This window comes from Balaenoptera borealis (assembly GCF_965194805.1).
Source record: "Balaenoptera borealis genome assembly, chromosome: 10".
Taxonomy (NCBI): Eukaryota; Metazoa; Chordata; class Mammalia; order Artiodactyla; family Balaenopteridae; genus Balaenoptera; species Balaenoptera borealis.
In genome coordinates this window covers 105,401,993-105,427,594 of record NC_138874.1, presented here as the reverse complement: position 1 = coordinate 105,427,594, position 25,602 = coordinate 105,401,993, and the positions used below count along the sequence as shown (strand labels likewise).

The 25,602-nt window shown below is 41.0% G+C and overlaps 2 protein-coding genes across 3 annotated transcripts in view; one reads left to right on the top strand and one right to left on the bottom strand.

Moving 5' to 3' along the window:
- PDZD8 (PDZ domain containing 8) overlaps positions 1 to 8,600 on the top strand; it is a 92,470-nt gene extending 83,870 nt beyond the window's left edge. For both annotated transcript variants that reach the window (XM_082407252.1, XM_082407251.1), the window contains 2 exons: positions 662 to 824; positions 5,506 to 8,600. In XM_082407252.1, the coding sequence (XP_082263378.1) occupies positions 662 to 824; positions 5,506 to 7,712 (2,370 nt within the window). In that variant the 3' untranslated portion in view covers positions 7,713 to 8,600. The remainder of the gene's footprint in view (positions 1 to 661; positions 825 to 5,505) is intronic.
- SLC18A2 (solute carrier family 18 member A2) overlaps positions 8,333 to 25,602 on the bottom strand; it is a 39,745-nt gene continuing 22,475 nt past the window's right edge. The window contains exons 11-16 of the mRNA XM_082407257.1: positions 23,975 to 24,053; positions 23,755 to 23,806; positions 22,643 to 22,706; positions 20,480 to 20,599; positions 20,206 to 20,339; positions 8,333 to 13,840 (exon numbers count right to left, since the gene is read on the bottom strand). Of these exons, the coding sequence (XP_082263383.1) occupies positions 13,736 to 13,840; positions 20,206 to 20,339; positions 20,480 to 20,599; positions 22,643 to 22,706; positions 23,755 to 23,806; positions 23,975 to 24,053 (554 nt within the window). The 3' untranslated portion in view covers positions 8,333 to 13,735. The remainder of the gene's footprint in view (positions 13,841 to 20,205; positions 20,340 to 20,479; positions 20,600 to 22,642; positions 22,707 to 23,754; positions 23,807 to 23,974; positions 24,054 to 25,602) is intronic.

Genomic DNA, 25,602 nt, shown 5'->3' with positions numbered 1-25,602 from the left:
CATAGCACATCCTGGTGGACTTACCATGTATACCTGAAAAGAATGTGTATTCTGGCATTGTTAGGTATAGTGTTCTATAAATGTCATTTAAGTCAAGGTTGATCATGTTCAGGTCGTCTGTGTCTTCGTCTGTTTTTTCTAGTTATATTGGTTGCTGAGAGAAGGACGGAGAAACAGGTATACCTCTAACGGCAGGTCTGGTAAAGTATTAATTGCAAAGGGACATGCATTCAAGTCAAGGAGAATTTGTTACTATATTTTATAACCTACCACAGGGTTCATTTTAATTATTCTTTGTGCTTTTGTATATTTTTTAACTTTTCTGTAATAAAACCTTAAAAACCAAATCATCTTTGGTAATGATGTCAGAGTTTAGGGAGTGCATGCCACATGCGATACCAGATGTAGGAAAAATATTTAGGATTTCTATTTGTTTATTTTCACCTCACCATTTAAAAGGTTCGATGGCACAAATGTGCAGTCTGAGCATATGTTAATGTATATTGTCACAATAAAAGATTTCCTCCCTCCTTTATTAGTCTGTAATAATAATCACTGTGGTATAAAAGCGTCAACTGTAGTGCTCTCGATGTGTTGTGTTTTCTCACTCCACTACTGTGAACCCATTGAATCTGTTTTCATTTTTTTATCTTTATCAAAGGTTGAATTAATAAAGGGGAATTTACAAAGTGTCGGACTTACACTTCGTCTTGTGCAGTCAACTGACGGGTATGCTGGGCACGTCATAATTGAGACCGTGGCCCCAAACTCGCCTGCTGCAATTGCTGATCTTCAGCGGGGAGATCGACTGATTGCTATTGGAGGTAATTATGCTGATGTGCAATATACCTGGCATTTACAGAGAAAACCAGAGAACAGATGTGGGGGTTTTCCTCTCTTCCTTCATTTCTTTTTTTTTTTTTATTATTTTTTATTTTTGGCTGTGTTGGGTCTTCATGGCTGCGTGCAGGCTTTCTGTAGTTGCAGCGAGCAGGGTCTACTCTTCATTGCAGTGCGTGGTCTTCTCATTGCAGTGGCTTCTCTTGTTGTGGAGCACGAGCTCTAGGCGCACGGGCTCAGTAGTGGTGGCTCGTGGGCTCTAGAGCGCAGGCTCAGTAGTTGTGGCACACGGGCTTAGTTGCTCTGCAGCATGTGGGATCTTCCCAGGCCAGGGCTCGAACCCGTGTCCCCCTGCAATGGCAGGTGGATTCTTAACCACTGCGCCACCAGAGAAGTCCCTCTTTCCTTCTTTATTTCTATAAGCACGTTACTTTTACAATGGAAAGAAAGTAATAACTATACTATAAATAAAAATGTGAAGGAAGCCTTAAAAAATTTAAAACACATGTCATTTTAGTTCTAATTATAAATCTTTAAAATACGTCATCTTTAGACCATTTTCCTCCTTCTACTTCTATTTTTTTTTTATTGAATGTGAAAGAAAGGGCAGGTCAACAGTTATCTTTCTGTGTGGCCACCACCATTACTACTCTGCGTCTAAAACTGACAATGTTAGCACTACTGCCCCCATCACTTAGGACTAGATAATGAACAGGAGAGAGATTCCTCGTCTAAGAGGGCATACCTGAACTGTCCTGTGGCCCCATATTGGTTGCCCCTTATTGTTCCTGACTGGCCAGCCATTTGTTAGTAGATTGGCATTCAGAGTGCAGCCCAAGTCACTGTCACTGGCAGAAAAATGTGTCACCTGCATGCCTTCCTATCAGCTGGGTTGATACCAACCAAAAGTCTCTATTGTTAGGCAGATTATTTGCTTGCATGTTTATAAATAAGCAGTAAGACTCACTGTGGACACCAGTGGGGGAAAAGTCGAAACCTTTTCAGACCTTTGTAGTACCTGACCCACCCATTCTAGGCTTGTCAAGAGATTTCTTGAACCCATGGTTGGTTACAATTGAGCTTTTAAAGGCAACATGGAATATTCTCTCACAGCTAAAACAATAAATAACAAGGTAGATTAGTTCCTAAATTAAGGAGCAGTTGTCTTTGGTTATATGTCGAAGAAACTCTACCTTTAATTCATATCCATCATGACAATAAAATAATGAAAATTATTTAATTGCATACCTGGAAGCCCAACTAAGTCAATATTTCACATGGAAATCCCTCTGATTATGTCATAAACAGTGCTTTTCAAACTCTCTTGTGTATTCCAATCACCCAGGCATGGTGTTAAAATGTGGATTCTGATTCAGTAGACCTGGGGTGGGGCTCCAGGTCCTGTATTTCTAGCAAGCTCCCAGATGATGATACTGGTTCATAGACACTTAGGATAATAAGGCTATAAAATAAACCTCATCTGTTACATAGTTATTTAACATAAACATAACAGTTATCCCTCAGCTAAAAATCGTAGTTCAGTATGAATTTTTTATATGTATACATACCCTGTTTGGTTTTACTTACAGCATAAAATTGTTTTCTTTTTTACGTCCTTTATGAAAGATTTTTGTTTTCAATTATACAAGTAGTAAATATCTATTATCAAAAATAAATAAATAAATCCAAGCAATATAAATACAGGCAGGGTGAAAATGCAAAAGTCATCTCTTCGTGTCTAACATTTGTAAAAATAATAATAATATTCATTGAGATAAGGGGAGGGTATGATACACATTCTTTTTTTTATAGCTATACTTTATTTGTATGGGTATACAACATTAAAAAAACATTTAGTAACGGGATTGGTGATAATTGAAATAAGATTGGCAAAATGTTTGTTATATTTAAGCTCAATGATGGAGTTCATTTTACTATTTCCTCTGCTTTTGCGTATATTTGAAATATTCCAAAAGAAAAATAATCCATATTTGGCTGAACAGTCCCAAGAGGCAGATGTTAAGTCACAAAGAATGAATTTAGATTGAGCTGAAGTTTTTTGCCTACCTCAGATCATTAGAAGGACTTAATTTTTATTTATGTCAAACTACAGTTTTGCTGGGACATAGTGTGGTTAAAGGGAAGCAGCAGAAATTAAGGCTGGATGAATCATGAAGTCATACTAGAAAGCTCTGAATTTCAGTATGAGTTTGTAGGCTAAAGGTTTTTGAGCCAATGTTTTAGGAAAACTGGGAAGCAATATATGTTTGGTGATTAAAATAGGGAAGATCTAAGTGAGGGATCATAGTAAAAAGCTGTTTATTACTACAGTGGAAGCCAGTGGTCAGGAGGATCTGAACCAGGAATGACAATGGACTGGAACTCTAGTAGGATTGACAGCAGGTGGAATCTAGGGAGTCAGCCATCTCCATGATTCAGATCGGCTGAACGGGGAGGGTGGCAAATGGATTCCCGTAGTAGTGAGAACAGGAAGAGGAGAAGGTCAAAGAGAGATTTTAACTTCACTGAATTTGTAGTATCAACGAAACATCCAGGTGGTGATATCCAGAAGTAGCTGGGAATGTACGACTAGAGTGAAGAAGAGGGGACGCCAACCAAAGAAAAAGTTGATAGTTGAAACTACTGAAATGGGTGTAATCTAGGGAGAGAACAAAAAGGCAGAGAAACTAATGACAAAACCATGGAACGTTTGCATACAAGGGACAGATACAGGTGGGGGAAAAAAGAAAGCAGAGATGATCAGAGCCAAATTAGTACAGTGTTGTGAAAACCAAGGAAAACAAGGTTTTAAAGGAGAAGAAGGAAGGGAATTAAAATTTTAGCAAGGATAATTGATAGAGCAAAGTCCTGAAGGGGATAGGGAGTAGGATCCAAAGTACAAGGGATACTTCCTCCTCTAAGATAGCTTGATCCTGAAAATGATTGGCAGGGAGAAGAGGTGGCTTCTTACTGATCTTCAGTAAATAAGGTGATGTCATCTACAGAATAAAAGAGAGTAGGAAGGGTGGGTTTCAGGGGAATAAGAAAGGTTTGAAGCTGGTGTTTGGAGACTTAGTTGTTTAGAGACCAGTCAAAAGAATGCTAAAGCAGCACTGAAAGCCTTGCTGCAGATAGATGGTATAACTCGGGAGTTGTATCCAGGTGATAAGCTCAGGAGCAGGAAAGGGCGATAAGGGGCTAGCAAAGCTGGGGATCAGAAAGACAGGTAGATGGTAGAAGAGGAAAGGGCTGGGGCAAAAGAATTAAAAAGTTTGATGTGAACACCACTGAAGTCTTGAACCGAGGTTGGGGAGAAAAGCAAGTGGTATCAGGAGACCAGCTGGACCATGAGAGCAAAGGAGGAATGATTGGACATGGAAGCTACCTCAAAACAGATTCAGTTAGCAGACAGGATTGTTAGAGGTGGAAATAGGAGATTGTGATCAGAGGTTAATTTCCAAGTAAAAGATCTTTGATGTGGAAAACTTCCAAGTGATGACCAGGTCTAAAGCATGGTCTTGCCTGGGCAGCCGAAGTAGGAGAATATAGAGGTTGAGGAACTCTGAAGTCAGGTTATTAGATGGGGCTGGTGTTACTTTGATTTATTTAGGATGGGCTTAAGACCTTTGGAAAGCAAAGACCCCTTCTCACCTTTCTGTAACTCCTACAGAAAGGGTTGGCTTAGGTAAGTACTGTTTGGGGAGGGTAGGGAAAAAAGAGAGCCTTTAAAAGATACACCTAGAATATCCCTAGAAGAATACATCAGAAGCTTTGATTGCCTCAGGGAAGGGACAATACGTCTGGGAGATAGAGGTGGAAGGGAGATTTTTCACTGTACATCTTTCTGTACTTTTTGAATTTTGAACTAATTGATGTAGCACCTATTAGAAAATAAAATGAAAACTTAAGATAGATATTGTTGATATAGATACAGATAGTAAACAACTTATTTAACTTTAAAGCCTTCCTTATTCTTTCTGGTCCTGAAAAAGATTAGTTTGATGGGTAGGGCTAATGAAAAGAATCTGTAAGGGTCCACTATTCATAATAGTATTGGGGTGGCCAAAAAGTTTGTTCAGTTTTAAGTGAAAATAAAAGACATTTTTCATTTTCACCAAGCCTTTTATTGAACAATGTATTCACTAACAGAATGAACTTTTTGGCCAACCCAATATTTTGCTAAGTTTATTTCAAGCATTGGTCTCTTAATTTGAATCATTCACCATACAGCTTGTAATCCCTGATGCATTTTACAATTTCCCTCAATATAATCACAGTTTCCCATCATTTTAAGCCTGGTTTAACCATTAATAAAATCCTTTTCAATAGGTCTCACTCTGCTCACTTCAGTTCAAACTGAGGAAAAATGTCTTTTAAACCTAGGAAGGAATGGGAAGCAGTTAGGAGTTAGCAGCTTGACACCTTCCTCAGGATTTTCATGTCACCATTTGGTTTGAAAAGGTAAACATTTCCAGGACATCGGAGCAGTCAGGGTTTAAGAATCAGTACACTGATGTATCCATAAGCCCGTAAGATATTTTAGAGGTTTCACTATTACTTTTCCATTAGTTAAGTAATCATGAATTAATGGCAATTACACTTAGTGAATTTAGGTAATTTTTACTGCAGTAATTTACATGTTTCCCTTTTAATATCTTAAAACAGGTGTGAAAATCACATCTACACTGCAAGTGTTGAAGCTTATCAAGCAGGCTGGTGACCGAGTCCTGGTATATTATGAAAGGCCTGTTGGCCAGAGTAACCAGGGTGCAGTGCTGCAAGATAACTTTGGACAGTTGGAAGACAACTTTCTGTCAGGCTCATGCCAACCAAACTATGAAGAGGAAACAAGTGGGTTGGCAGTAGATGCTGAAAACAGAGACCTGGATTCTGAATTTGAAGACTTAGCAAGTGATGTGAGAGCACAAACTGAGGTCAAAGATGAGGCACAGTCATTAAGTCACAGTCCCAGACGTACTCCAACAACACTTTCTGTTAAACCCCTTGGAACTATATCACCAGTTTTAAACCGTAAATTAGTTGTAGGAAGTTACCCACCACCCCCAAAACTTCCATCCAAAGAAGGAAATAAGCCCTTGGCCCTAAAATCTTCTGAGATAACAGAACCAGCACAAGTGTCAAAACCCACCCAAGGATCCACTTTCAAACCACCTGTGCCACCACGACCGCAAGTCAAAGTTCCTTTGCCTTCTGCTGATGCCCCAAATCAGGCAGAACCAGATATTCTCGTTGAAAAGCCAGAGAAGGTGCTGCCACCGCCTGCTGCAGATAAACCTGCTGAAAAGCAAGCGAAAAATCTGGATCACGTAGAAGAAGCAGCTGCAGCTAAGCAGTCTTTAGCAAAGCAAGAAGTGGCAAAAGATTTGACTTCAGAAAGTTCCTGCCCTCCTAAGGACAGTTCAGATGACCATCAAACGTGGGAATCATCAGAAATTCTCTATCGTAATAAGCTAGGAAAATGGACAAGAACCAGAGCCAGCTGCCTCTTTGACGTAGACGCCTGCCACAGGTACCTAAACGTCGCGCTGTGGTGCAGGGAGCCTTTCAAATTAGGGGGTCTCATCTGTTTGGGGCATGTCAGCCTAAAACTTGAAGAGGTGGCTTTAGGATGCTTAGCTACATCGAACATGGAATACCTTTCCAAATTCAGACTGGAAGCCCCATCACCTAAGGCCATGGTCACGAGAACCGCGCTACGTAATCTGAGTATGCAGAAGGGGTTCAATGACAAATTTTGTTTCGGTGACATTACTGTTCACTTCAAATATCTGAAAGAAGGAGAGCCAGACCACCATGTAGTTACTAACTTAGAGAAAGAAAAAGAACTCCATTTGGTCGAAGAGGTTTCTGCCCTACCTAAAGAGGAGCACTTTGTTGGACAGATGAGTTTAACAGAAAATAAACATAGTTTCCAGGATACTCAGTTCCAGAACCCAACTTGGTGTGATTACTGTAAGAAAAAAGTTTGGACTAAAGCTGCTTCCCAGTGTATGTTCTGTGCTTATGTTTGCCATAAAAAATGTCAGGAAAAGTGTCTAGCCGAGACTCCTCTTTGTGGAGCAACTGATCAGCGGATAGACCGGGCCCTGAAAAATCTCAGGCTGGAAGGACAAGAAACCCTCTTAGGCCTGCCCCCTCGTGTTGATGCTGAAGCTGGGAAGTCAGTCAACAGAACAACAGGTTTGACAAGACATATTATCAATACGAGCTCTCGTTTGTTAAATCTGCGTCAAGTCTCTAAAACTCGCCTTTCTGAGCCAGGAACTGATCTAGTAGAACCTTCACCAAAACACACACCCAACACATCAGACAACGAAGGCAGTGACACAGAGATCTGTGGCCCAAACAGCCCTTCTAAACGGGGCAACAACACAGGAATAAAATTAGTGAGAAAGGAGGGTGGTCTGGATGACAGCGTTTTCATTGCAGTTAAAGAAATCGGTCGTGATCTGTACAGGGGGTTGCCTACAGAGGAGAGGATCCAGAAACTAGAGTTCATGCTAGATAAACTGCAGAATGAAATTGATCAGGAGTTGGAACATAATAATACCCTTGTTAGAGAAGAAAAAGAGACAACAGATACGAGGAAAAAATCACTTCTTTCTGCTGCTTTGGCTAAATCAGGTGAAAGACTGCAAGCTCTAACACTTCTTATGATCCACTACAGAGCAGGCATTGAAGATATTGAATCTTTAGAAAGTCTGTCCTTAGACCAGCACTCCAAAAAAATAAGCAAGTACACAGATGATACGGAAGAAGACCTTGATGATAGTGAAATAACCCAACTAATAGACTCTCAGCCATTCAGTAGCATATCAGATGACTTATTTGGCCCATCTGAGTCTGTGTAACAGTCTGTTTAAACTTTCAAGTGATTGAGGAAAAGTTGCATCTAAAGTACCACAGATATAACCACATTTAAACCCTCTTATTATGCACTTTGGCCTGCTTCTTCACAGTTATTTGCTTGTGTAAGAACTAGAGTGGAAAAGGTGGTTTTCCAGCAAAAACATGACCAGCTCACTAAATTGGTTGTTTCAGATTGCATTTATAGCTATGCTTTTTGGGTTTATACTGGGAATTTATTTTTACTAATTTATTTTTAACTTTTTCTAATTATGTAATTATGTAAGCTGACTTTTCGTGTTTATGTAGGTGTGATGTCTCATTGTGTTTTTTTTCCTTCCTCTTCCTAGTTTTTGAATTAGTGTTAAATAGGATACTGTCCAGATTCTTGAAATATTTTCATTTCCATCACAGTTATAACAACAAATTTGCTGCATGCCCAAATTGACAACAGCAATCATTGAGGGAACAGGTTTTGAATCTTACTTTGTGTTATGAAGTTTGTCATATCTACTTGCTTGAGATTTTTGTTATTTTGGGGTTTGGGGGAGTGCTTTTTGTTTTGATTTTGCCAAATGTAACATGAAAGCAGATGCCGCAGCTTTAGTTAGTTATGCTGATTTAGTAAAAAAAAAAAAAAAATTTTTTTACATATATTGCTTGTTTTTTATGCTTTTGTGAAATTTTTTTCTAAAGCTTATGTGCAGTTTAAGTACAGTGAGAATATAGTGATTAATTTGAAGAGCTTGCATTGAAAACCAAAATGCAATAGGGAATAAATACAGAATGCAGTTGGTCAAGAATTTTGAGAGGATGACCAGATTACTAAAAAAAACAAAAAAAAAAACAGTAACCAGTAGGATTTTGAAATATAATCTTTCAAAATGTTGACACTTGCCTTTCAAATGGAAGTACTAAACATTTATGATTATTTTTCATCTTCAGTTCTCCCATAGGAAATAAAGCATGTAGATATTTGAAGTTTCAGAAGACTGTTCTTAAAATGACCTTGTTGATATCTGGTTTGGCTGTTTTGTTTTAGAAAAATAGTCATGCATGAGAATGCTGTAAGGGAGAGGAATCATGCAAAATAGATTTATTTCTTTGTCTGACATCCTACAGGCTTAAAGGAATGGTGATCGTTCTGAATGCTTCTGTAGTTCAGACTGTCTTATTAAAAAAAAAAAAAAATTACACAGCATAGATACATAGGAATTGGAACCATTTCTCTTAAAATGAAGGTCTAGTCTGATACTCAGGCCATCATCATGTGGATCCCAATAACACATGACTGAGGGAAAACATGTGAGCATGACCTCTGTTGGTATACCATAAAAGTTTTGGCCTTTTATATGTCTATAAAATAGATACGTACATGTTTTTCCCTTTTGTAGGTAACTGCTATGATAATTGCTATATAGTGAAACTGACATGAATTTAAAACTAGATGATGGCAGTTTTTATGGCTGGCAGGAAAAGGCATAGTATAATAGTAAGGATTCTGGCCCAGGTCTGTGACCCAGGACTCCATACAAGAGTTTAAGTTCAAGCTCTTCTGTTGGCCATTAGTGAACTGTGTAACCATAGGCAAGCCACAAAAGGGCTCCATGCTGCAGGCTCCCCAGCTGTAAAGTAGGAATAAACAAAATTTTTTCTACCTCACAGGATTGTTGTGAGGAAAACAACAGCATAACTGCAAAAGTTCTCTGAACAGTAAAAAGCTATTGAAATAAAAGGGTTATATGGATGATAAAAATATTTTTATGGGTAGAAAAGCCATTCCACTTTTAAAATCAATAGCCAGTTCTCATTCTTGCTATTTTATTATTTATTAAGTAAAATATTAGGAAACTAAATACCTTTCTTGGCCAAGTTTATAACAAAAATATATCTGTGTATACCCCCCATTTTTATTTAAACATGCTTGCATTTTAAAAGAACACTGCTGTAGAAGTCTTTATACACCAAATTCACTGAAAGCTAAAATGTTGTTCTGTAACAATAGCTTGAAACAATCTGCCCAATGTAATAACCAACTGTCATCTTATCATAAAAAAATCACTTACCACTGACAACCTGGAAGGCAGAGTAAGTGGCTGGTGGTTTTGGATTATACCATGGAAGTTTTAGTGACATCCAAGCATGCTGCTGAAACGGATGCATTTGAAAGAGCTGTAGAAATAATGCAAAACCTTGGTTTCATAAAAATCTACTCATGTTTTAAAAGTATTTAACTCTGTAGAACCACAATTCTGGAAAGCTCAGTAATGCTGCTAATGATATTTGTAAAGTATACCTTCAATGTAGTGCAATATTTTTCTATTTACTGGGAGAGGCAGTAGAGGCATCACAGTTGTAGTTTCGTGCAAGGGGGGGGGCGGGGGGTGGGACACTCCAATAGCCTAAGGAATAGTAAGGTATAAGGCTTCAGTGAAAACAGTTGTATTATATCACAGTCCTGATGTAATCTTTCTGCCATGCTATGTTATCAATAGCTAAAAAATAATACTAAATAAAAACTACCACAGAAAACAAGAATATCTTCATTTGATGTCATCTGAAAAAGGTGACTGCTGCATCTCTATGGAATTATTGCCTGGTATAATTGGGCCATGAAGATAAGCTTAACAAAGTCCGCTTTTGCTAAACAAAATTGCTATTCTGAAAATTGTCTAAAAGCGTTAAATTTTGGTTTTACTATTTTTTTAATGCTGTGAAATAATCAGATTTATGGATTTGCCTCTGCTATCTAGTAGTAATTGGACTAAAGTGTATTTGCTACATTGGTATTTAGATGAATTATTAGGTTAGACAGTCAAGCTGAGCAATATTTTAGCATTTAGAATCAATTCATATGCTACATTTCTTAATATCAAACCTTACATTCTTCAGTATCAGAACTAGTTAAAATACTATGTGGACATTTTGTGAATTTGAGAGGAGAAAACACATGCTAAAAATTTGAGGGTACTGTCAATTCTAAATTTAAGTATTTTTGAATTTTTTGAAAGGCAGTTTGAAGGTATTTGGCTCTTACTACTAGTAAGATAATAAAATCTTAAGTCCCCTAAAAGTGAATAAATTTAAAATCACTTTAGTTTTAAAATGAGTTTATTTCTAAATTGAGAGATAACAGCTTTCCTTTAAAAACAGGGTTGGGGGAGGTTCCCTTAAGCCTTTTTAAGCCATGGATCCATTTTAAGATCTGTTTAAGACCATGGATTCTCACCCCTGAAAGGTGCACACATGTGCACCCTAAGTCTTATGGAACTTCCAGGGGCCGTGGACCTACTGTGTCAAGTGGCTGCATATCATAGTTATTTTCATCAGATATAGTTACTTGTTCGTAGCAATGAGGAAAACAATATAACTTTAGAGATGCAAGGATAACTTACTGGTTGGTTCCACACTGACACCATGTGGCTAGTTACATACTTCAATTTAAAACAAATTTTGCAAAGCCAAAAAGTATGGTTCAAACTAGTCTGGAGTGGATTTTACCTGATGCCTGCAAGCAAAGAAGAATAGTTTTTAATTGAATACCCACAGTTAAAACAATACCTTCTTACATATTTTATTCCAATGATAATATCTGGTTAACAAAGGAATACAACAGGCACAGTAGTGTTCAGAAGATTTATTAAGTAAACTAGCTAAAACATGACGTAGGTGGATACACTTTAGCAGTCAAAAGAAAGAATTGAATATTCATCACTACCTCATTAAGCTTTTTGTATCTGCTTTGCCAGGTACAAACATAAAAACCACCTCTGCTCAAAAAATAAATGTTCAGAGAGCTGTGTGTTCTTTGTTCTGATACACACATTAAAAAAAAAAAAAAAAGCTGCTCTTTTCATAGTCTTGCCAACCCCAGAATACTAGTCATATAAAAGACCTTACAATTTTTTTCTCCTTCAGATACAACTGACACCTTTTGCTCTCAAAACAGTTCTGAAAAATATATATCTTTTATATGATCGCTAGGGATCACCAGCAGACATGGCTGCCAGTCATTCTTGAAGAGACTGAAGCCTTGCAGGCAAAAAGAAAAGAGGGATAAGGTACATGGTATTGGGAGTGAGGAGAACCACAAACCCCGCAAGAGAATTGATTTGCAGCACATTCTTTTTTAAGGCTCTCCCCTACAGAAGTAGAGAACAATCCTGCCTTTTTACTTTGGCCATAGAAGTGCCTCCAGCAAAGAAGAGTCCTTGTGTAAGTCGCCCAACGCAAATACACGAGTAGGACACTTGTTTGCTTCCAACACATGCACTTGAAAACCAGACTTCAGATCAAAGCCCCACAAAAAAAGCTTCATAAAGAAAATGGGAAGTATTAGCTACTTTCTTAGAGAATTATAAGGTTGAGGGGTCCTTCCAAGTTAACAGGAGCACAATTTTAGCTTAACAAAGAACTGACATTAAGTAGTTTTTGTTTACGATTACAGAACTACAGAATGAACAAGTGTTATTTGAGACATTCCACACTATCTTCATATCTCATACAAAACTCGATGTAAACTAACAATGTTCACTAACACGGTACTTGCTATCACATCGAAAAGGCACATCAACGTCGTCATGCTTAGAAAAACTACATCACACAGCACTAGGTGATACAGTATTACATAGACATTTTTAGATGTTTGGGTTTTTTCCTGCCTGTGAAAGGGGGTGAGCCCTGACCACCCTATTATTTTTACCTGTTTTCCTAACACGATTGAAGACAATTTCATTCCTTCTTCATCTTCATGTAAAATTTGTTTTCACATTGATGTGAACAACTTTCAGAAGTCTAAAAAATAATAGTTTCAAACAACTCAAAATTAGTAGATCCCTAGAAAACACTTGGATGACTTCCAGGTCAAAGATAATTATAGTCTGATTTTTTCACATCACAGCAGCTGTTAGCCTTTTAAATTTCTTTTCTAAAACCTGAGCTAGGTGTTGATATATCTCATCATGCTTAAACAACCCTGACGGTATAAGGTATATCTATCCTCAATTTTCTGTCATCCGGTAAGACAAGTATATATCTGAAAAGGAAAGCTTCTAGTTGTTTATACGTTTGGGTGCTTTTCTCTGCTTTCAGAACATTTACTATTTTACCCTTATTGGCTTTAATGTTTGCTGCCAACCACATGACATGTAAACATATAATTCACAACCATCTGTTTCCAGGTAGGTGATTACATAGAAAACTAATGCCCGCTGAGATTCATGGATAAATCCGAAAGACGACTGGCTCAAGTTCTTGTCTTCTGCATCTGAGATAACTAGCTTTTAACTCATGAATATATTGACAGTACAGTTGACCCTTGAACAACACGGTTTGAACTGCACGGGTCCACTTATATGCAGAATTTTTTCAATAAATACAGGCTGCAGTACTACATGGTCTGTGGTTGATTGAATCCAGAGATGTGAAACCATGGATACGAAGGGCTGACTGTAAAGTTGTACGCAGGTTTTCGACTGCATGGGTTGTCGGCACCCCAAACCCTGTGTTGTTCAAGGTCAACTGTAATTACAAGTTCAGTAACTCAATATTCAGTGTCACTATATAATATATGCCGTCTTACTTGATTCTGTTTTTCAGACTTCCTTCTAGTTCCTCATTATTGGAAGTGTCTCGGAGATAATGCGTGCTTTAAACACTCATTACCAATATTCAGAAAATATATAAGACTTTTTTGCCCAGGTGTTCGTGAATGTAAGTTAAAAAATTATATTTGATTTGGATTCAAATATTTATAGATTTACACTATTTCGTCAAAATATATTGTATAATATTTAATAAAATCAAATACATAAAATAAAGTTTTCAACACTATTTATACAAACCCCTAGAAAAGCTGCTTTTTCTTTATAAGGCTGTTGGCAATCGATCATAACCATGGAAAAGAAAACCTTTGGTTGTTTTACTCTTTCACCAGGGATGAGTGGTATCACTAAGACAGTTCTGGATGAGTCATTTTACTGGAAACGCTGTTTTATACAATTAGATACTTGGATGACTTTTGAGGGTCTCAGTCACTTTCAGATTCTTCATCCTCACCTATCGGATACGACTGGATATTATTCTGAGTATACATTTTTGTTTTAATGGGGCAGTTGTGATCCATGAGGATAGCCTAAAAGAGAGCAAAGTGCAGATATATTAACTTACTGTTTCATAAAGAGAAGATAGTCTTACCCTGTTTCTAAGGATTAGCAGTTTGAAAACTACATATAGTACCACCCACTATCAACCAACCAGTAACTTGGTGCAACTGCCAGGTGCCTTCCCTAGAAGACCTGGAGTTCTAAACTGAAAATTCCAGGCAATAGGAAGCAGCAGCAGCAGTCTGCAGTATTCCCATTATACCTGCCAGGAGCCATAAGTCGATTTGGAGGAAGCTGTAAGCTATGAAAAAAGGGATATGCAGGTTAGGTTTAGGTTATACTTAGAATCTTTGAATTAGGGTGGGGGGATCCTGGAGGTCACCCAATGCACCTTCACAGTGGCAACACTTAATAAGGAGGTCCTCCCTCCTTAATGAGGCAAGCTCTCGTGTTAGAAACATCCCTGAGGCTGGACTAAACCTGTCTCCATGTTTCTATTTGTGGATCAAGTTCTGACTCCAGCCGTCTTCACAGCCTGCCCTTACAATATTTTAAGACCACGGCCATGGCCCCTTAGATTTCCCTAGACTAAACGTCACAGGGCCCTTATCTTTTTAAAAATGGCATTTCAGGAGGACCTCTCCCCAAATCCTGGCTGGCCTCTTGCTCAAGTGTATTTTAAAAAATACATTCCTCTCATGTACATAAAAATCTCATGCACTCCCTTATTGTTACTGAAAACTTTTTTAAAGGTCAACTGATCCTCAACTGATAAACATCCTCAGTTGATAAGCACTGCAGTCATCATTCTTCACGAAAGTGTACAGACCAAGCACGTAGTCTGAGTGCACAGCTGGGGTTTATCACGCCAGGACTGTGCTAAGCATTTTCAATGCAATACTTCAACTTCACAATAACCTATGTGGTAGTTTGATAACCCTCCGTGTAGGCACAAAGGTTAAAGAACTTGACCAAGGGATGTACAGCCAAATGGGGCAGATACGAGCCCAGGCAGCCTATGCCAAAGTCTGCTCTGGCGATGCCCCACAGGACAGCAGGAGTGTAGAGCACGACATCAGGTGCAACTGAAATGAATTCTCTCATCAAGAATGTCTTTCACGGGCTTCCCTGGTGGCGCAGTGGTTGAGAACCTGCCAATGCAGGGGACACGGGTTCGAGCCCTGGTCTGGGAAGATCCCACATGCCGCGGAGCAACTAGGCCCGTGAGCCACAATTACTGAGCCTGCGCGTCTGGAGCCTGTGCTCCGCAACAAGAGAGGCCGCGATAGTGAGAGGCCCGCGCACCGCGATGAAGAGTGGCCCCCACTTGCCACAACTAGAGAAAGCCCTCGCACAGAAACGAAGACCCAATACAGCCAAAACTAAATAAATAAATAAAGGAGTTCCTTTAAAAAAAAAAAAAAAAAGTACTTATACCTTTAAAAAAAAAAAAAAAAAGAACGTCTTTCAGAGTTTTCCTCCATGTACACTATTCCCTCCAGTGCCTTTCTGTGCAGTTTGAAAATCTAAATGGCAGCACTTATCTGGATTAAAATTTATCTTCTGTTGGCCTATTGCAACCTATCTTGGCGCTTGTTAGCTACTCCTCCCAGTTCTTGCCCCACAGATGTGATAAGCTGCTATGTCTCCACTCAAGTGCTTAACCCATTTATCATTTCCCAAGAAATGCTAAAATGATCTGCTGTGTGGCATGTTAAGATAAGGACTTCCAGGACCCTCTAAGTTAGGCTGCCAGCTCAAATTGTCAGCTGCAAATTTAACTCTATTTTTTTCATTATGCTTCTTGCCAAGTGAATTGATACACGGACTTCATACAGAGCTCAATTTCTAAAAATAAGTAATTGAGGCAACAGACACTGTATACCAGGACCATTCTCCCCACGTGGGTGTGTGCTCGTAACACAAAAGGTCTAGCCACCAAAGAGCTCGATGTCTTGCCTCTCTAGATTGGTGATCCTCAAAGAAATGTGCCCAAGAATCACTTGAGGGGGCAGGTTAAAAATGAAATCCCCCGTCCCTACCCTCACATGAGGGTGAGAAACGTGCTGCGAGAAACACCGCCCGACTTATGTGGCATTTTCTAGGGCACAGTAGGGTCACATGGCTGACAACAGCTTACTGGGCACCTACCAGATGTGTGTCAGTGCCCTTAAGGTCCTCTACCAGCAACTTAGGTACCTCACTGCACACGAGTGACAGGTTCCATAGGGTTTGCAGGCGGAGCGCTCACTGTGGGTTAAGTGCTCAGGGAAAGCAACGTGGAAGCGATAGGGGTGGACTTGAAGCTTGAATGATGGAAAGGATTTTCACAGCGAGGGAGTTGGGAACGAGCACGGCAGAGGTTATTTACCAAACGAGACATTAAGTAAAACAGCCTGCCTCCCCGCCAACCCCACCCCCACCCCCGATCTGATGATGAGGCACAGGGAGACGTTCACGGGAAAGCCCAACCGGGGCCAGACTGCAGGGCCCCAAATGCCAGGCAGGGGCCTTGACCCCAGGCCCACGGGTGGCGAGGCAGGCTTGGAAAGGATGGCCATCATTCTACCTTATCACAATTGCCTTCTATCCCTTGGTTGTCCACCATTATACCTAACGGTAGGTACATGTAGACTTAAGGACCTCTGGAACCTAGCACTGGGTACGTTAATACAGACTCAATTAAAAAACTGCATTGCAAGGGAAGAAGTTCAGTCAGACCAGTTATTTGGCATCATATCGACTTAAATAGAATTTATCAATTAACCAAACTGCATTTGTTGACACTACCTATATCAGGTTAAGAAGTTTTCTTTCTTAAAAGATCATCTGTAGCTTTTAAAACCTAGCTTACTGGCTTCTGAACCTCTTTTGAAAGATTTATTGTGCCATAGTTGTTGTTTTTTTTTAAGTTGTACATGATTAAGCCAGATGGCATCTAATAGTCCAAAAGTGCCACGAAAAGAGGGGCATGAACAAGATCAAGTGGGTTAAGTCAAGTGCGCGGGGGACGTGTGCAGAGTGGCCCGGGGAGCAGCCTGGTAATCAGAGCAGTGCTCCATGCACTGCTGTGTGGAAAAAGGTGTGTTTGACTCTGGACTGAAGAAAAAGTAAAAAAAAAAAAAAAAAAAAAGGGGGAGGGCATTTTCATCTGAACTCAGGGCAACGCCTGGTTCCTGAGAGTTGAGCCCTGGTCCTACCAAATGCCTGGTTTCATATCAGACACAGGAGAGGCAGGATTTCCAAACTGGTAAAAACATGCTGGACCAAGTGAAGTGTAAAAATAACACAAATACAAAGCTGGGACAGTGAAAAAGTAAAAGCATTAAAATGTAAGAGTTCCAGGCTTCAAGACTTTGACAGATACCAGGCCTATGTGCTAGAAAAGATTTATTTACCACATCTTTAAAAAAAAAAAAAAAAGTGATGGTTTTGCATCAGGGTCACCCAGTGAAAGAAAGCTGCAGTCCTCAAACCACCTACTTTCCTGTCTGGGCAACAATTAGAAACTTCAAGAGTAAGACCTAAGAAATGTGCCCTATCTTTAAAAATAATTCAACCTGAAAAAATAAAACTCCATTCCAGAACACAGCTTTCCTCCTCACTGGGTATTCTGACAGTTAGAGGCTGTAAGCAATTGTCTTATAACTGGAACACAGTTTCCTAAATGACAGAGTTGGTGTTTCTTATACTTGCAGAGGAACTGGAGTAACAGGCTTTTTTCTCTGCCTGTATTGATAACACTGATTATTTAAAAAAAGAAAAAAAAGCAGAAATCCAATAAACCAAATGGAAGAAAAACTCAAGTGCTCACAAACTGCTTCATGACTGGATGACTTAGGGTCCATAAAACAGCACTCGAATTTTCTATTTCTAGCTGAAGCCCAAACACCACTTAATCAGAATGCTTCCTAATGAAAGAATGAGTTGCTAAGGTTTGTGTACCTTCTCTGGCTCTCACGTCCCCTGCGTTTGGTAACTGCTGATCCTGAATGCCAGCACTTGTCTGTGTTGGATTTTCTCAAGTGGGCAGTAATCGATCGTCCCTCCTCCACGGCACTCACTGCTTCCTGCCCTCGCTCCCCTCATCATCCGGCGCTATTGGTTTCCACCTGGTTCCTTCCTGCTCTGCCTGCACAGTGAGTAGGTGGCAGCTATTGGCTGCCACCTTCGCGTGCTGCCATTATGCCAGTCAAATGGCGTCTGACACGATGCATTCAATTACGGGCATCAATTATGGGCAGGCAGATGCGCATTCTCTCAAGTTTTTAATGATTCATCTTGCCAGGCACTTATTAAGGATTTTGACATTTTACAGTGGAAGTGGCTTCTGGAAGCCTGTCATTCTTATTGCTTTGCCTTTCAGAATTGTCTCTTCCACTTCCTTCAGCACTTTTCTTTTTAAATGAACTAAAGCCTTAGTTTAAATGTGGGAGGAGGCACTGAGGCCTGACTTCCGCCCATCACATGGGGACCCCAGAGTGGGAGCTGGCAGGACAAGCTCACCCCCACCCCCCGATCCCCTGACCTCATCCACTTCCTCCAAGACCTCAGATAAGCCCTCACGCTGCTGCCAACGAACGGATAACACAACAGCCACTAACGTCTGCTGCTCGGCGAGGGAAGCCCACTGGGCAGCCCTGGGCTCTGAGAGTAAAAGGAGGCTCTCATCTCAGAGAGGAAGAGAGGGAGGAAACTGGGGTACTGCTGGGCTGACAGAGTAAGTCAGGGTTAGGTGAGAGCAAGAAAGGAGAGTGGGGTGAGATGGGAACGCGTGACAACTTATTGAGCATTTACTGTGTGCAGACTCCAGGGTCGCATTCCACTAGTATTCTTTCATTTAATCCTCACAACCACTCTGTGAGGTCGAGGCTATCGTCTTCCCGTGGGACAGACAGCTCGGCTCCAGGGCTGCCCATGCTGGCCCTGCGCTGTCTCCTGAGTCTTAAACAGTCTCCTGGATGACAGAAGCATTTGTAGGTGATTTTTTTTTTTTTTTTGGTCAAATAGGGTTGGGAGTAATCTTCATTCAGCCTTAATCAGATTGATACGGTGGCAACAGGACAAGTATTGTTTTCTGTGGTTGCACAGAGAATTTTCTGACCCTGATTGGGGCCAAGGTACTGTGCTGGGGTCGGACAAACAAAGGTAGACAGGCAACTTAGACAACCAGGCTGGAAAACAGGAAGTGCCCCGAGAGAGATGTGACATAGTGCTATGGCTGTGGCTGTTCGGAGCTGGCAAGCATAGGCAAAGAGGAAGAGTCAAATGGCTCGTGAGTAATTCAAAATCACCTACTTCAATCCTATAGAGTAAAGGGCACAAGACCAGTGCTCAGTGCTGGACATATGTTTTAAATATACTGCACATATTAATAAATACAAAAAGTGCCCAAAACAAAGACTGCACACAACCTAACTTCAGGGTCTGTGTCTCTCTTTAAATCCACTCTTTAGGGATAATCATATAAAAGGGCAGTCAAGAAATGCCAAAGCCTTAAAACCCATTTCAGGTCAAACATCAGACAGAACTTCTGACGTACTCCCTAGAGAACAGCAACAAGGGAACCTCACACCCATTCCTAAACGCCAAATACCATCTCCCCCAGCCTTGTTTCTCTCATTCATCTTTAACCTAAGGCCCTCATCTTTCAACTAGACGAGTGTCTATCACCATTTGATGTTTAAAAAAAATCAGCAGCAGCACCAAACCAGGTATGAATGCTTATCAGAAAGGGTAAAATGACCAATGCATTTCAAAATTCAAATTAGAATCAATAAGTATGAATTTATTCAGAAGAGGAACACTTAACACTCAATACTACATCTTGCCTATAGCTATGATTCTGGTCATGAAATTATGAACTTAAACGTTATACATACGTGCTAACATGTGCCCAAAGGTGCATAAACAATATTTTTCCATAAGCGTCTGTTACCTACATTAAAACCATCTCCAGAATCTTATGCAGTAAGGACTAAGACACTATTACTGAAAGCTGTAAGGGTTAGGAGAAAAGCAAACAGGACCAAAACTGGCTGATCTTAGAAGTAAGCACAAGAGGCAAAAACGTTATCTTCAAGATTTTCAAGAACCTTAGAAAATTAAATTGAACAATCCCTGTTTATATTTGGTTGATGAAAAGAGCTATATTGACTGCTAATCTATGTACAAAAATAGTTTCATTCTTCAAATATATAAACATAATGCTTGATACAGTAAAACAAGTAGCTGCCCTATGTGGTATAAACTAAAAAGGAACTCTTACCATTTACACTTGGGGAGTTCTGTTCAAAAGGAGCAGAAATATATTTTAGAACTAAGCCATAAGACACTATCCAGGAGATGATAAAATTATCAAGAAATACTTCATTGCATCCTAAAATTTGCTTACCATTTTTTCTTCTTTGGCAGGTGGACTTCGGAGAAAAAAGCAGAGAGGAGCAAAAAGAATATCAATTATTCCAATAATTGTCATGAGCCATGGAAATCCAATTGCCTTTGCGATAGCCCCACCAGCGGAAGGACCTTTCAGGAAACAGAGAATTAGATAAAGCTCTCTCTAAATGTCTTGTAGGCAGAAAGATGCAAAGGTTTAAATAATTTTCAGTAGGCATTATCAATCATGCACTGAGAAAAAAGGTTGTTTTGAAAGCCAATGTCCTTACCTATAGCATATCCCATACAAAATGCTACATCGGCAATGGCATACACACTCCCATAGACGGACACGTGCCGCAGGTCAACCAGGTAGCCCATGATGGGCATCATTGACGAATCCACCATGCCTGTGGACAATCAGGGAACACAGTCTATAGAAAACTGATGGAAACCAATAATGAACTGAATGTCAGGGACTGTGTCCTAAACTCACGACCCTGCCAAGATTTCTCACTGCTACCTGCAAGCCTTGAGGCAAACTCCCTACAACATACCTTTGGCTGAAGACAGATTGAAGGTGCTTGAGGCTGAGACTGGAACCCAGACCACCATTTGCTGTTCTCCACCTTGCCTCACCTTGTCCTCCACTGTCTGGTGGACAGCACCCAGTCCTCTGGTGACTCACCTGCCGTTCTTCAGATCCAGAGGGATGCTGGTTACTGGTTGTGTGGACCCCAAGCCTGCTTCCTGTGGGTGTTTTCCTGATTCACTATTTTCTGGTCCACTAGTCCTTTGCCCTCAAAGAGTGGGCAAACCTACATGCCTCACTCAGCTCCCTCCCCCAGCTCCCTCCCCATCCACACTGTGGCCTCACACTTAGATTATGAGAGTTAAAGTTGGAAAGTATTAGGGAGAATCAGAAGGAACCAGAACAGGAAGGAGTCTGAGGGATCATCCTGCCCTACTCAGGAAATTAAAATCGAAAGAGTTTTGCTCATTTACTTGGCTAAAAAACCAAAACCGCCACCACCACCTCCAAGACCTGTATTAGAATCTCTGGTCTCTTGAATAGTCGGGGACAGGAAGCATAAAGAAAAAACACATATATTCAGAGTTCTGGGTCCAAATCCCTGGCTGGGTGAGCGCTGTCATGCCTTCTCTCTCTGAACATCAGTCTCCCCATGGATAAAAGGGAGATGACAATGACTGGCTGAATGAGGTGATGGCTGTGAACACGCCCAGCAGGGCGTTCAAACGATAGACCCCGTACCCGAACACCCACCAGGGGCAGGAGGGTAAGGGACACTTCTTTCATTCAACTAGTATTTGCTGATCACCTAACATGTGCAAGTTGCTGGGACACAGGGGAGAACAAAACGAACAAAGAGTTGGAAAATAAATTACGACTGTGGGGCTTCCCTGGTGGCGCAGTGGTTGAGAATCTGCCTGCCAAAGCAGGGGACACGGGTTCGAGCCCTGGTCTGGGAAGATCCCACATGCCGCAGAGCAACTGGGCCCGTGAGCCACAATTACTGAGCCTGCGCGTCTGGAGCCTGTGCTCCGCAACAAGAGAGGCCCGCGCACCGCGATGAAGAGTGGCCCCCGCTCACCGCAACTGGAGAAAGCCCTCGCACAGAAACGAAGACGCAACACAGCCCAAAATAATAAATAAATAATTAAATTTATAATAAATAAATAAATAATTACGACTGTGATTGAGGCTATAAAGGCACTGTGAGAGGTTATGTATACGTATACATACAAGCTAGGAGAACCTAACCTGGTCTAAGGGGTCCACAAAGGCTCCACCCTTTCTACTGTACCAAAGAGTCAACTCCTGCCTTTACCCTGTGACAGATTTACCTTTCTTTTTATCATGATCAATGTGTATATTATAAATGAGAAACAAGCATATGCTATTTATCCAAAATATTAACAAGGTTTTTCCCTAACATATTACTTACTGTTCCTCACATTACTGCAAAGACTCAACCTCTTTGCCTGTGAAAATTCCTGCAGTACAGCTGGTCATCAATACATCAGTCTACCTTTTCTGTACCAAACCTTATACAAAACATAACATGTGAAGTCTCTTTGTCCCCCAGCCTCATATGAGAAGGTCTGTGCACAGATATGAGCCCAAACAAATGGATTCTGAGGAAGCAGTTCTCCTGTTTGCCCAAGCTCAGCAGTGGAGTGTCGCTTTGCTTCTGTAAATAGCAGGCTTTTTATAAGACCGGTTTTCAGGAAATAAATGACTAGTACATGGAAGCCGGTACCTTTCTATGGACGATCTACAAGCCGTACATGAGCTAAGCTGCCCACAGCCTCCTGTCAAAGTTCTAGATATTTTAGATTGAGTAGCTATAGTCTGCCCAAGTAAGAGGAACTCTGTCTTAGTAATGGGAAAACAAAGTTTTAAATTTAGGTAAAAGACTCGTGTGACTTACCAATTGCAAAACCAACTCCAAAGTTGGGAGCTATGAGTCCATAAATGTTTTTTGCAAGAGGAATCTGTAAGAGGAAATAAATGTTATGCTAAAATAACATGCTGGGGCTTCCCTGGCAGCACCGTGGTTAAGTATCTGCCTGCCAATGCAGGAGACAGGGGTTCGAGTCCTGGTCCGGGAACATCCCACATGCCACAAAACAACTAAGCCCGTGTACCACAACTACTGACCCTGCGCTCTAGAGCCCGCAAGCCACAACTACTGAGCCCGCATGCCACAACTACTGAAGCCCACGCGCCTAGAGCCCGTGCTCCGTCACAAGAGAAGCCACCGCAATGAGATGCCCGAGCACCGCAATGAAGAGTAGTTCCCACTCGCCACAACTAGAGAAAGCCCGTGCGCAGCAACGAAGACCCAACACAGCCAAAAATAAATAAAATAAAATAAATAAATTTATTAAAATTAAATAAATAAAATAACATGCTATCCAACTCTAAATCATCTTGGAAAGTCTTAAAGATATGCTTTCTTTGGCCTGTTATGCGTGTTCCCTCCTGGAGGAAGTAGGAGAAGAAGCAGGATGAGGTCTGGGCAGAAGTAGACCCTCCAAATCTCTAATATTCGGAGTTGAAATGGGTTTTGTGACCACCACGAAAAGCTAGTTCACTGCCATATGTGAAAGTTCAGCCTCGTCCATACACCATTTTTGAAAAGAACCATAAGGTCTCATTTGGGATAGATATTGGCCTTTAGTAGAAGATGTTTTATTCTAGAAAAACATCTTGCTATTGTTTCTGGCTACCTGCCCTAAAGTGTTTAAGACACGCCAATGTTTAAGATGTTGGGGAGCGGGCTACAAAGTGAAATAAAAACTATGTAATAAAACATTCTAAATAATTTCCAACCAACATGAAGTGAAAATAAACCCTTTGGAGAGTCTTGTCCAAAATTTTTAAGATGATAAAAAATGATGAGAAGAAAATGGAAGATGTAATAAAACTCAATGTCAACAAACTTCAAACTGCTATAAAATATTTCTTGGTGATTTCTGCCCAAAGCAAAAGTTTCATTCACAGATTATTTCCACTTGCCAAATGTCATCTTTCACTCACACATAAAATGCTGATTCCGACAATTATCATTCCTAGAAGAGCACAAAGCCACCTGTCAAAAAACAAAAAAGCACCATCAATACATGATTTCCTCCCCCATCCAAGTTTTCAATGGAAATCAAAAGAGTAAGTTGTAATCGTGAAGGCAGAAACACTTGGAATTATTTTTTAAAGAACTACATTATTATAGCAGAGTGAGTGTTGTCTCATTTCATCTTACCTCCCCATCTTGTGCGCAAGGATCCCAAAAATATTGGTTCCAAGGAGATAAGAAATACTAGCTGGTAAGAAAGCAACGCCTGCAAATGTATGAAAAGGACACCTTATCGGTACTGATATCAGTCACATGTGAGAAAAACTAATCACTGTGAGACACCACGCTGGTGATTAGAGCTGATGAAATGAAGCCCTGGGGCCTGCACCCAAGCAGCTAATATCCGGCTGCTGCCACAGCCCGTCTGGGCCCCACGCCGCTTATCCGGCCGCCCAAAGCTGCCGAGACGCTCCAGAAATGAGATTCCTCCCTCTATCATCAGCTTCATCTCGCCTCCACCTCTGCCTGGTGGCGAGCTTTACCCGGAGACGACACTGACAGCTCCCGGCATGGGCAGTGAGCAATGGGCATCTGCTTCTGTTCCCCACCCCCCGTTCATGATTTGTACGACAGGAGAAAGACATGGGCATTGACAAAATCGAGGAACATTAAGATGAGGGCAAAAAAACATTAAAATTATCCCACACCCCTTCACTCATATAATCACCACAGTTTTCCCTGGTAAGTTTTACATACATAAATAAATGTGTGTACACAGGATTTAGGCTTTTTGCTTTCAAAAAAATATGGGATTATACCTATGGTTCTACATCCTGCTTTTCTCAATAACCTTCATGAACATCTTTCCATGCCAGAAAAATAAATAAGTAAATGTCTCCGTGGTCATTTTTTGTGGCCAGAATGGCTTGCTGGTGACTCCTGACTCCCAGAGTGAAGCATGGAAACCATCTCTGAAGCCCAAGCTTCAAAGCAGGGATGCAGACCAGCTCAGGGGAAGCCCCAGACAAGCTACATCTTTCTGAAGCGAGTGGGGTGCTGAGCTCACACATGTGACTCAGAAGCCAGCATATGTTATTTTCCATGGACAGCAGATACAGTTGACCCTTGAACAACATGAGTTTGAACTGCACAGGTTCATTTGTACACAGATTTTTTTCCGATAGTAAACACTACAGTATTACATGCCCCATGGTTGGTTGAATCCACAGACGTGAACAGCAGCTACAGAGGAACCACAGACACGGAGGGCCGACTATAAGTTACAGAGGGTTTTGATCCGTGCAGAGGGTCTGCGCCTCTAACCCCCGAGTTGTTCAAGGGTCAACTGTACTCTCAGACAGCAAACACCCACTTCACCATTCTCAAGCCCAAAGCATGGGATTAGGAGGCATGAAACAAGGTGTTCATTTCAGCTGGAAACTTACCACCCAAGGCTTAATTAAGTGGGTCACTTGAACCTCTTAGAGCCCAAGAGACGGTGACAGCTCCTACTGCACACACCTCACGGGGAGGCTCTGAAGATCACACGGCAACGTGTGCAATAAGGGCTGTGGCACCAGCCCTCCCAGCCTGATCCCTGTGCCCTGTCACTCCATACAAACCCCACCTCACTCACCACTCACCCCAGCCTGCTGACCTTCCCCAAACTGCAGTAAGCGCCTGCGGGCAGGGACCACTTCATGGGTCTCCCCGCAGCCCAACTCCACGGTGGCACACGGGAGGCGCCCAGAACACGCTGACCATTTAGAGGAAAGACCCTGCGTGAGGACGTTCACTTCACAGAGCTGGAAGTA